Source organism: Hydractinia symbiolongicarpus, chromosome 9, assembly GCF_029227915.1.
Source record: "Hydractinia symbiolongicarpus strain clone_291-10 chromosome 9, HSymV2.1, whole genome shotgun sequence".
Lineage (NCBI taxonomy): Eukaryota > Metazoa > Cnidaria > Hydrozoa > Anthoathecata > Hydractiniidae > Hydractinia > Hydractinia symbiolongicarpus.
Genome location: NC_079883.1, coordinates 19662814 through 19675697, shown reverse-complemented (window position 1 = coordinate 19675697; position 12884 = coordinate 19662814). Strand labels below are relative to the sequence as shown.

The 12884-nt window shown below is 34.3% G+C and overlaps 1 protein-coding gene across 2 annotated transcripts in view; it reads left to right on the top strand.

Annotated features, from left to right (window-relative positions):
- The window catches only part of LOC130656529 (40S ribosomal protein S20-like), a 75384-nt gene extending 63545 nt beyond the window's left edge, over positions 1-11839 (top strand). Inside the window, exons 1-3 of one of the 2 annotated variants that reach the window (XM_057459406.1) lie at positions 5726-5729; positions 8450-8546; positions 11286-11839. In XM_057459406.1, coding sequence (XP_057315389.1) covers positions 8544-8546; positions 11286-11639 — 357 coding nt within the window. In that variant the 5' untranslated portion in view covers positions 5726-5729; positions 8450-8543 and the 3' untranslated portion in view covers positions 11640-11839. Of the gene's footprint in view, positions 1-5725; positions 5730-8449; positions 8547-11285 lie in introns of those variants that run through there. The other variant, XM_057459405.1, reaches the window with a different exon arrangement.
- Positions 11840-12884: the final 1045 nt, after the last annotated feature.

The window sequence follows — 12884 nt, the reverse complement described above, 5'->3', positions numbered from 1 at the left end:
TCCCGTGGGTTGTTCCACGGGTTAAACGACTAGTCTCTATAATAATAGCCGTCGTCTGTCTGTCTTTGCGCGGACCCCCACTGAGTTAGAAAATGATGTTACGGAAGCACGAATATCAAATGCGATATATTTTTATCCACTTTGTTGCCACGAGTAAATTTAAAGGACGGGCGAACCCGTGGATTTTTCCACGGGCTAACGACTAGTCTATATTATAATACCCATACACGTCTGTCTGTCTGTCACGCAAAATGGTAGCTTAGCTGCGCAATAGCAAGAAAGACGCAATGCGGTATAAAAAGGACGGGTGAACCCGTGGATTTTCCACTGCCTAACAACTATTTATATATTTAATCTCCAGAAAATACAACCGAATTGGTATTTGATAGGTGAATTAATTAGAAATTAGCTATTTTAGCAAAATTCCAGAGTTACAGATTTACCCCCTTTTACCCAGTACACACAGCCCCACCCAGGCGAACTATTGTTGGGACAAGTTTTTACTTTTGCGCCGCAGATTCAGGACGCTAATCAATCAGAATACAGAGTTTCATAGTAAACGACCGCTTCGCTACCTATTAGAAAACAGACTTTAACGAAAAAACGAAAAAAAAATTCTCGCTCCTTTAAACTCCTAGTAGTTATTACTGGAGAAAGTGTCAATAGGGATTCAACATGGGCGAATATGCAATTATTTAACTCTAAAAAAGAAGTAACACAAAGAGAAGTTCATCTTTATTTTTCCGCATGTGATAACATGACGGTATACAAATGCTTGGCCGAGTGGAAGTTCTCAGGTGGCGACATTCCCAGAAAATCAATCAAGTAGTTGAAGTATGACCACAAAATTTTCCAGTCAACTGCAATCCACACTCAGAGCAAAACATGATGAATATATAATAAAGCTAAAGGACAATGTCCATGGACTATTCCCTGGACTGTCCATTTCATTCTCTTTACTTTACTTTTCCTGCTAAAAAAAGGAACTTGAGGGTACCGCCTTTGTACTCAGCACCAGACCTTAACTCCTCCCAGTTCTCTTTAGAGAAACATTTTCACCATCTCTCGGGAAACATTTTTACTGTTTCTCGGCAAACATTTTCAACATTTTGAATAACATTTTTACCATTTCGAATAACATTTTCACCTTTTCAAATAACATTTTTACTATTTCGAAAAACATTTTCACACAATTTCAAAAAAGATTTTTTACGTCACAAAGACGTCACAAAGAACAACAAATGATTTGAATTATATAGCATCATCTCAAATGGAATGTCAAATAAGGTTGGTAGTTCGAATAAAGTTTGATATCAGTCTTTGTACAGAGGCAACCGTTGGCTAAAATTTTCTACTTAAGACACAAGCAGGGAAAGATAACTTTAACTTGATCTGCAGTTTTTTGAAATTTCTGATAAGTATGCTAGATAAATGAATTGGGATTTTTAACGATTTTCTTTCAACTTTTGTGATACGAATAAACAGTAAAGATAAAAAAAATCATCTTTACCAATAAAGCGTGTTGACGTGAGAGTTTTCTATAAACGGATCGTCCGAATCTACTTTTTCTTTCTTTGTATCTTTTTTACAGATTGCGCAACCTGAATATAACGTTGGCCGTTGTTTTGGGAAAGAATAGTCCTCGTAAACTTTTTAAACTGCAACATCAGTAGTAGGAGGAGAACTTTAAATTTGTTTTTGTAAAATATAAACACATCCTTTTTGTATGTTTATTCAGTTTCTTTATAATTTAACTCTGAGAATAAAATATACAAACTGTGAAAAATAATGACGTTGTTTCTACTGTTTGTACAACAAGAAAAAGCTCCTGAAAAACAATGTTGTCCGTTACGTTATGGTTTGGTTCAATTCATCGATGTTATGTTCGATTCATCAAATTTGAAGACACTGCTATGCAGGCCAATAGCCAGAATGCTCTAGCGTCCACTTTGGGGTACCCAGCTTAGTGGCCGTTGCATTAGAGGTGACCGATCCTCCCACCTCTCCCGACCAGACTTTTTTTATCAAAAAGTCTGGTCGGGAGAGGTGGGAGGTGCTCAAAGAATGATTCATGATCAAAATAAACACAAGTAAATACATGTATCTTATCAGTACAATCTACAATCACGCATGAACATCTGGAACCCATTTGATGGAGAAATATTAGTTTGTACGCGAGAAACTGTTATTCCTCATGATGCCTTCGCTGTTTCCATCATGCGTAATTCATATGTTGTAGGGTATGCTCCTCTGGGTTTGAGCAAGGCTTTTTCAAACTTCCTTTCACTGCCTAGATCTACCATATTATGTACTGTTACTGGAAAGAAAGTAAGGGGTTGGTTTAAGACTTGAAATACCCGTAACATATCAAGCAAGGGGACATGTGAAAGCGTTAAAGTGGATAGAGCAAGTTACGAAAAAGATCCTTTCACATGCTACTGACCTCAGTAGAAAATTTCAAACATGACATATTATGAAGAAATATACCTATTGTAAATAAAAAAACAATTGTTTTTATTTTTATGTTCATTTGCTTGCATAAAGATTGTGTTTGACCGTTAATAGAGGTGAAATTAGACGTTGGGACAATAAAAAGTGGCCGTTAGGCCGTTGATTGGAGGTGACCCATGTATGGAGGGTTTTTTATAAGAGTTTGACCATGAATTCGGCAGGGATTTTCTTTTCTGGCCGCTTATGAGGAGGTGACCGATGTATTGAGTTGACCGTTAATAGAGGTTCCACTGTACACACAACATTGCTCAGTTAACCTTTATTTCTGCTTTGTATGAAAGTGTTTTCAAGACTTTTTACTAAGCGCGTATTCGGATTTTGTGATTCTCCTTCTCTGATTTTTTTAGATTTTTTGTTAAACAAACAGAAAAAGCCGAAAACGGAAAAGTGCGTTAAATGATAGAAACCAGTAAGGTAATCTATGCTGCAAAATGTTTGCTGTTTATACGCTCTGAAAACAAATGCATATTGTAAATATCTTTTCCCAGGGCTTAGATTGATAGATAGATAATTTATTTGTTAAAGAAGGTTAGTTACAATGGCAGTTTAAAAACTGATGTGTACCTCCTGAAAATATAAAATTTAAAACAATACATTATATACAAGCACATGAAATTAAATGAACATTGCATGAAACTCTGTAGTTTAATATTACTCATAAGCATCATCTAGTGCTTTACCAGAAATAAAGGTTTGAAACTGAATTTCATTCAGGATTGAAACGTCTTTTGTTAGGTCTAGTTTGAAGGTTTCATACGATTTCCGTTTTATATCATCTGCTAGATTGTTCCACAATACCGAGGCTCTATAACGAAACGATGTTTTATATCGAATAGTTTTAAATTGTGGCTGTTTGATGAGCATACTTTTTCTAGTACAGCGAGTGGTCGATCGTTTTTCAACTAGAGATGCTAAAGGAGATGGTGACAATTCGTTGTAAATGTTATATGTTAAACACGCAAAACGTCACTTGCATTACCAGCTAACTTGTTTCCAATTACATGTTTTAAGAACAGTTTCATCGCTCACATTCTTTTTGATTCTACCGATGAACCTGACAGCTTTTAAATGAATACTTTCTATTGGGTTCATAAGCGTAGACGAACTTACCCCAAACACTTATAACATACAGCACAGATGGAAGTATTCCACCAAAATAAATCGATTTCGAATTACCAGGTTCCATAACCCTCATCGAGTATAGTTTCTTTACCTTTGATCGAAAATCTTTACATAATTTATGTACCTGGTCATTTCAAGACAGTTTATTGTCAATGATAAGACCAAGACATTTTCTGGAGCTGGTAACACTAATTGTATTTTCATTCAATTTAAAATGTGGATATGGTCCGATGAACTGTTGATGAGACATAAACATAATTTCTGTTTTACCTGCATGAATATTGAAGCCGTTCAGAGAAGCCCACTTGCTAACTTGATTTAATACTCTTTGGATTTCAAGAAAAGCTTGTTCAAACGAACCTGTGATACAAAACGATGTTAAATCACCAGCAAACATATCAGTCTCACCATCAACAACGTTATCAGGCAGATCATTGGAATCAATGGAGAAAAAACGAGGACCAAGTAGTGAGCCTTGAGGTACTCCAAACTCCACTTCCTCTAAAACTGATTTCTGTCCGTTCACAACAGTAAACTGATTTCGTTTACTAAGGTAGTCACTAAGCAAAGAAGACATATTTCCTGAAATTCCAGAAGCTATCAATTTCTTTTTCAAGATATTATGTGAAACAAAGTCAAATGCTTTCCTATAATCGATGAACAGAGCAGCAACAATCTTTCCTTGATCAATGGCTTGTTGCCATATCTCAGTCATGTGTAATAGGGCATATTCTGTTGATCTATTTAGCTGAAAACCCCACTGGTGTTCACTTATGAGGTTGAATTGGTTAAGATGATTGTCTATTTGAGCTGAAAGCATATTCTCAAAGATCTTACTAGGAATGCTTCACAGTGTTACAGGGCGATAATTATCACAGTCTTGTTTCGAACCTTTCTTAAATAAACATTTTACTTTCCCCGTTTTCCAACTAGATGAATATTTAACTGAGTTGATACTTCCTTTAATTACTTCATACTTACTTTTTTTCTCTTCATACTTACTTTTTCGCAATCCAATAGTGGCTGGGGCCGCGTCAGCATGCATATATCAAAAAGTGAAAAAGAAGCTCTGGGGACGAGATTGCATTTTCCTCGAGGAACCTTTTTTAAGATCTTACTTAAACTGTCTATTGGAGCAGGTAAAACTTCTCTCCATATTTGTGATAGAATATGATGTAAATAGTTCGCTCGCGAACATAGGGACCTGTTCCCGCTCCGCATCCCTTTATATATTGATTTTGTATTTGTAATAACAAGTGCCAGGTCGGAGGTCCTATTTTGCTCGGCGACTAACTTTAGAAATTTGAGTAGCTGACATATGGGACCATTCTTGTCTCGATGATTCATGAGACGCGCGAAAACTTGATTTTCTCGAACGCATTGGCTTCTTTAAAATTATACTTTTGTTATAATTTTTAATCTATGACCTATTATCATGGAAAAAGATTGATTCAAGCAATTTTAAAATAGGTGAATTCACTGTTTTTTTATTTCATTTTTATTTCTGTTTATCGTGAAAAAAAATCATTTTTGATATACTCGTGTTGTAGAATATGATGGAAAAGGACTATTTTTAAGTGACGAAGAAGATGATTCGTTCTTTAAATCTGATGCGATTTAAATTAATTTATGACCATTAGACCAACAGGGCTTGAAAGAATGCACAAAATATTATATACACTTAGGAATTTACAGCACAAATAGACTAGTTAATAAACCTTTTTTAAGAAACGCTGGGTTAAGCTACAAGTGACTATGTTATCCTGTGAGCGTTTATTAGCGTTATGAAAAAAAACATTAGTGCAACTTCAGTTATATTGAAACACAGATAAAAGCCTGACGTTAACACTAGGCTAAGCGCTTAGTACAAGTATACTGTGTCGCACATCCGTATAAGCATAATACCCATTTTCAAAATACTTTGCTTCAAATAAACAGAGAGTAAACAGCCTGTTGTTATCTACGCAGCTAAAACAATCACTCAACAATTTTATTTTGTGGAAAAGTTGTAACATTTAAAAATAAAAATAAACGCAGTTTTTAACTGTGAAAATAAAAAGACTCCTGTAACATTGCTTTACTTTACTGGAAAAGTTCTCATGAAAGATCAAAAATAGGCGTAATACATTTTCCAAAAAACATTTATTGCAACTTCGGTTTAAATAAAAACAGCAGAAACAGCCCGTTGTTACTCTGTCCTGCTAAAAATCACACAGCAGTTTTAGTTTGTAGAACAAGTTTTCATGACAGCTCTTATTTGATACTGAACATAAACTTCAAAAGAATAGCAATTAATTAGGTCACCTTTGGTACTTAGCTAGAGCTGGACTTAAGCATGATATCCTTGGTGTAAAGTTCAGGTCAAGTTACAGAAATGGAAATTCTTGGGACATTATTTGTATATGTAAATATCAGGAAATTAAATAAGAAACAAGAAGCCCTGGGGGCTCTAAGAATTTCCGCGCGCTACCAAAATATTTGATGAAAACCTGCAAATTCGTTGTGTTATTGTGCCAAACATTCGAAGGAGTTTGGTGCATGAACCTCTGAAGATAAAGCACACCAGTGACATTATATCTTACAACGCAAACAAAACGAAACGTGTCATAATAAACTCACATTTTAAAAGAAATTGCTAACAAAAAATACAGCCTATCTCATGGTTGAAGGTTTTGCGATTGAAACGTTTATGGTCTTAAACGGCATTAGTTGACAAAAAATCAAAATTTTGATGTGACCATCATTTTCAGCATACTTTTTTTATTAACTGTGGCAATTATTGTCGAAAATAAAGCAGTTTTAATTTTTGGACCAATTTTGGCCTAAAATGGCATTTAGGTGACAAAATCAAAATTTTGATGTCAACATTATGTTCAGCATACTTTTTTTGTTAACTTTGCCAATTTTTGTCAAAAATAAAGTAGTTTTAATTTTTGCACCAATTTTGGCCTAAAATGACATTTAGGTAACAAGAAATCAAAATTTTTATGTCACCATCATGTTCAGCATTCTTTATTTGTTTACTGTGCCAAATTTTGTTAAAAATAAAGTAGTTTTAATTTTTGGACCAATTTTGGCCTGAAATGACATTTAGGTAAAAGAAATCAAAATTTTGATGTCACCATCATGTTCAGCATACTTTATTTGTTAACTGTGCCAAATTTTGTCGAAAACAAATACCAATTTTGGCCTGAAACGTCAATACGAGACTTCCCAGTAGTTAAGGAGCTTGGGTACGAAGTTTACATCTGTGACGGAGGAACGTGAAATCCCAGGGTCGATTTTTTCTCAAGAAATGCTCCGAAAGAAAAAAACGATGGTTTTAAAAAATTTCCTACGCCTTCGGGCGCGGAAATTCAATAAGAACTTTGACGATTTTTAATACATGTTGACGATTGCATGAGAACCGCTTGTTGAATTTAAAAAGCGTCAGTAATAACAAATTTTGATGTTGAAATAGTTTCCCAATATATATATATATATATATATATATATATATATATATATATATATATATATATATATATATATATATATATATATATATATATATATATATATATATATATATATATATATATATATATATATATATATATATATATATATATATATATATATATATATATATATATATATATATATATATATATATATATATATATATATATATATATATATATATATATATATATATATATATATATATATATATATATATATATATATATATATATATATATATATATATATATATATATATATATATATATATATATATATATATATATATATATATATATATATATATATATATATATATATATATATATATATATATATATATATATATATATATATATAGCCGCACTTGTGTATGCTCAAGAGCAGGGTTAAAAAAGTCGATTTCCACATCAACCTTTATATATAAAACATTTATCGTTAACAGGAGAAGGAACGTACTATCTGCAAAATATGCAGCTGGCTATGTTCTTTTGCTGACTTTGCGCTAAACTTTTTGGTTTTGGTATAAAATTGTCAGAGACAAGAAATTTTGTGAATGATTATAGCTAGAAAAAGCTATGTGATGGGACATTCCTACAGAGTAGAAGTATCTCACTCAAAAATGGCTAATTTTACGCTAGCCACGTTGGTAGTCTGAAAGAATTTTTCAAGCTATAGTATGTAGCTAGCTAGCTAATTTTATGCTACATTCAAGTTAAAATTGCCAAGGACCAACATATTTTTTGGACACGGATGTAACTACCAAGCATAAGGTCATGGACATTCCTAATTAGAGAACAAGCTGTGTGATGGGATATTCGTACAGAATATAATTATCTCACTCACTGATATGTATAATAGCTACCTGGCTAAGGTAGGGTAGATAGAAAATCTGTCCCAAAGAATCTTTCTATGCTAGCTATGTTGCTGATTTTATGCCAGCCAAAAATAGCTAATTTTATGCTAGCTACGTCACGCTCTAATATATTTATGGGACGGAGGAAAATAGCTCTGCTTCGCTCCGCAAGAAGTGTTAAGTTTTTGTTGTAACTTTTTCTTATTTCTTAAGAAAAAAAAAGAAAAAACAAACGAAAGTGTTTTATTCCATTCCCGCGTGGGTGTTCAAGCCGTAGGTAGGGGTATATTCTGTCAGATATTCGGAACAACTCGCGCAAACTCGTCCAAAATAATGTTTTTTATGAACCTCCGACCTGGCACTTGTTACTAGAGTCAAATTCTCGAACCTGTCGACTTTGCTTTTCAGCTTTTGGTAAATTAACCCCTATTATAGCACGTCCGCGATCAAACTTTCTTTTTACGCAACACTTCAATCAAGAAGGAGGCTCACCGCTGTTCCTCCAAAAAACTTTTCCAACAGGAGGTTTAAGTCGGCCCAATTTACTAGCATGGTATGTTCAATATTAAATGACATATTTAAAATATTCAGAAACAGTAACACATTGATTGCAAAAGCATAGTACGATGGCCTCTATGGCTCACTTCTTTTCTAATTTCAAAGCAATCCTCTCTACCAGTCAGGGAGAAAGGCTAAGTAAGAGTGTACTGCTAATTAGGAGAATCTCTAAATTAGGCGTAAGACGGTAAACTAATTAAGCACCATGGCACCTATTTAGGATAAATTAATTTTTTAAGGGCCTAGTTTAATCCCTTTAGTGCAAATTTGAGCCACCAAATGAATACACCTTTACGATAATTCAATTGTATTTACGTTCCTACGGCTCTCCATCGTTTTACAATATCGGAAAAAAGGAGGTAACAATCATGTTTTTATGAGAGTTTGTTAGAGACGAAAGCTTGTTTTCTCCAGTTTTTTAACTTCTATTGTATCAATTTCTTTCAATTTTTCAGGAAACGTTCATATTAATAACATACAACTGTGTACTTTTCTTTAAAAACAAAACGCGGCAGGGAAGTTATTACAAATAAACGTGTTTTCTCCTTAATAAACTCTTAGGGGCCTTCGAAAATTTTTTTCGGGCCCAGATAGCGGGATTTCGCTGCTAAGGGGGGAGGGGGTCTGGAGCTTAAAAAAGAAATCCGCTAAGGATTGAGAAATTTTAAAAATTTGTTCGTGGCCTGATCATTCTACGTCGTTCGTGAGCATAATTCCTCTTTTCATCAATTCTGATAACTTTTATTTACAAAACACGCCCCTGAGCCTTCAAAAATTTATCCGAATGTGTGTATTTCACAGACGGAAATCCACTAAAAGAGGGGGAAGGCGGTCTGAATCTTAGTGGTGATAACCCACTAATGGGGCCTATAAAAATTTTTTGAAGGCCCCTTATAAAAGTGTGATGTTTACCTCCTCCGATCGCAAAATAAGCTGCGATGGAGTATCAGTTGTCCTGAATTATCGTAAAGGTGTATTATTTTATCTTCGTAGTAAATAAGGCCAGGGTCTGTAATAACACAAAAAAAACGCGGGAGCGATTAGTTATTTTGACAGATTTTGTGCTATGCGTGCCCCTAGTTATGTGCCACATGCTGTCTTAGCCATAAATTCAAAATGGTGTATCCGCCAAATTGGGATTATATCTGCCTAATTTTTGACTAAATCACAAAATGGTTATTTATTGATTTCGGCTCTGGCAAAATTTTTTGATTTTCTTAACAGAAGGCTGTCATCGATTTCTCGGAGGGTGCAACCTTGGAAAGGCAAGTAGTTTTGGCTTATCTGGGCTTATTTTATGTTTATGTTTTTCTATAGCTTAGTTAGACGCCCTTTAACCAAATTAAGCTGGTGCATGCTTCAAATTAGGAGTAGTATGTCAAATTAGCAGTACACCCTTAGTTAACAGTTTTCCCTGACTGTATACGATTAACAGTTCTATTTTGTATTCTCACACTTTTCTCAACTAAATTCAAAATTCTGGTCTGCAATTTTAAACCCATTGTATATTTTTTTTACTTTTCCCAAAAAGTATAATTGGCTAACACATCTTGATTTACCAATAGCTTTATATTGGTAGCAGCAGGTGTTTGTGCATGCATAAAATTAATATCATGAAATAATTCAGCTCAGTAGCAGAGTATTTAATTTTTTATAATTGAAAAAATAAATGGCAAAATGGCTGTATGGACTCCTCAAAGTCATAGTAGTGTCCGCCAAACAAACTTCAGTCTTTTTCTTTTATAAAAATGCCTTATAAGAATACCAGGCTGGGATTTTAGGTTAAAAACATTCGGACTTTTGTTTGGAGCTATAGAAAAATAAGAATAATAACCAGCCTGGTAAGAGCTTTGGTATTTTTATAAAAAAAAGTGTGTAATACCACAATGTATTTTTATCTAAGGTGTATGGTCCACTAATATGCACAAAAATATTTCAGAGAGTTAGGGGGGTTCACACTGGAATTTTAAAAGAATGCTATAAATATAAAGCATGATTTAAAAGCGTGCTTAATAATGTGAACGCATTTTTGCTTCATTAAAATGCCTTTCAAATTATGTTTACTTGCTTTAAACATGTTTTAAATAAAGCAAAAATAAAGAGTGCTTTGAGGCACTCTTTAATTTTGCTTTAGCTGCTATAAGTACATGAAACAACAGAATAAAAATTATGCACAAATATTTGAGTATTAAAAGTGAGAATTTTGAGCGCGCATTATGAAAGTGAAAGTTCATTCGTTTGTGAGAATAACAACATGAACATTTCATTTTAAATTTTGTTCACAACTCTCCCTTTGATGTTACCAGCAACTTGCTTTAGCCAAAGCATGCTTTATTTTTATATTAAGCAAACTTTATTCTAGTGTGAACCCTCCCCTGCCTTATTAGCTACTAAGAGCAGGATTCTTTGTCTTGGCCGGTGTGTCCTTTATTAAAAAACTTGGGCTAAAATTTAGCTCAATCTGTATTCCGGACAAAAATTGTTAATGGAAAAGAAGTGTTCTTAACAAACGAGAGGATTTTGTAAGAAAGAAGAGAAGTGTTATGACTAGGAAGTTGTTTTTATAAAGAAGAAAAGTGAGCCATAGGGGCCATCGTAGCATAGTTTAACAGAAACTACTTTCAATAAATATTTTCATCCATATCTGATGTGATGCGCTAAAATCTGCTTTTATTTTTATTCTTTTATGTATTAGTAATCAGGGTTTTGATAAATCCACTATTACGTTTTATAGTCTGCCTACAAGGAAAAACAAGTTCAGGAGGAGGAAGCTCAAGTTCATCGCATCCGTATTACTTTGACAAGCCGAAATGTAAAAAGCTTGGAAAAAGTATGTGGGGAACTTATCCGTGGTGCAAAGGATAAGAAATTGATGGTAAAAGGTCCAGTTCGTTTACCAACAAAAACCTTACGCATCACATCCCGAAAAACACCTTGTGGTGAAGGTTCTAAGACATGGTCCCGATACGAAATGAGGATCCATAAGCGTTTAATTGATCTGCACAGTCCAGCTGAAGTTGTAAAACAAATTACTTCTGTCAGTATTGAGCCTGGTGTGGAAGTTGAAGTAACAATTGCTGATGCTTAAACACAATAAAGAACATTAGCAAAAAAATTGTTTTCGTCTGACTATGATTATTTTTAACTTTCGAAAAAGTGGATTACTGTCACGCCTGTGACGTGACGCCAATTACCAAGTGTCAGTATGAATAGGGAGGGAAAGCTAGTTGCTGCGTATATAGAACACAAGCCTCTATTATGCGGAAAAATAACAGTTTTGCACTCAAATTATTGTTTTCTTAACTAAGAACAGCGCAAGTCTGTGATTGTTTTTTTCTCCAGCTTGATTGTGAACACCAATTAATTTAGGCACAAAGATTAAAAAAAGAGAGTAGTATCAGGATTATCAACAACAAAAATCCATAAAAACAAGAATGTTGAATTCTAAGCTTACTACTTACTCGAAAAATAAGAACGTCAGCATAGGGCCCAGAGAAAGGAGAAATTAATATAAATTAATTCCCTTATATTTTTGCGACTTTTTCTACCGATGTCTGAAGGTCTCGCGAATACGAAGCCCCTTGGACAACATGGTAGCAAGCCTCCCAATTGTCCGCCTTTTATTTGTCAGGTTAAAGACGTTTGTTTTGAACGAAACGAGATTTGATTTACTGGGTCTTTCTGCGAGAAATTTTTTGCAAATCAGTGTATTATTTCCCACCTTAACTATTCCGACTTCCGGTGGTAACTCCAAATTAAAATCAACCAAAATGAGCACTAGGCCAGCTGTGGCTGCATCATAGAAGCCAAGCCAGTCCTGTTGCAGGGCCAGGCCCGTCTGCCGTTATCTCGCCTCTAAATGCTATTTCAAAGGAATTTAAAATTTCGTTTACTATATGGAGAGGCGAGCTCTTGGCAGCGGGCTGGATAAAACTCCTTATAAACAGTAACAAAGCGGGCTAGCCTGCCTGGGCGAGATGGTTTGTTATGCTCAAGTAATTAAATTATTTTGTTATGAAAATTATTGAATTTCCGCGCCCGAAGGCGTAGGAAATTCTTTAAAACCGTCGTTTTTTTTATTTCGGAGCATTTTTTGAGAAAATTAGACCCTGGATTTTTTACGTTCCTCTGAGAGGAGGATAGTATTGGTATAACTGACTAATTAACTAATCCTGTCCCAAATGGTCAATTGCAACGTCACAGATTTAAACTTCGTACCCAAGCTCCCTAAGTACTGGGAAGTCATCTAAATGACGTTTCAGGCCAAAATTGGTATTTGTTTTCGACAAAATTTGGCACAGTTAACAAAAAAAGTATGCTGAACATGATGGTG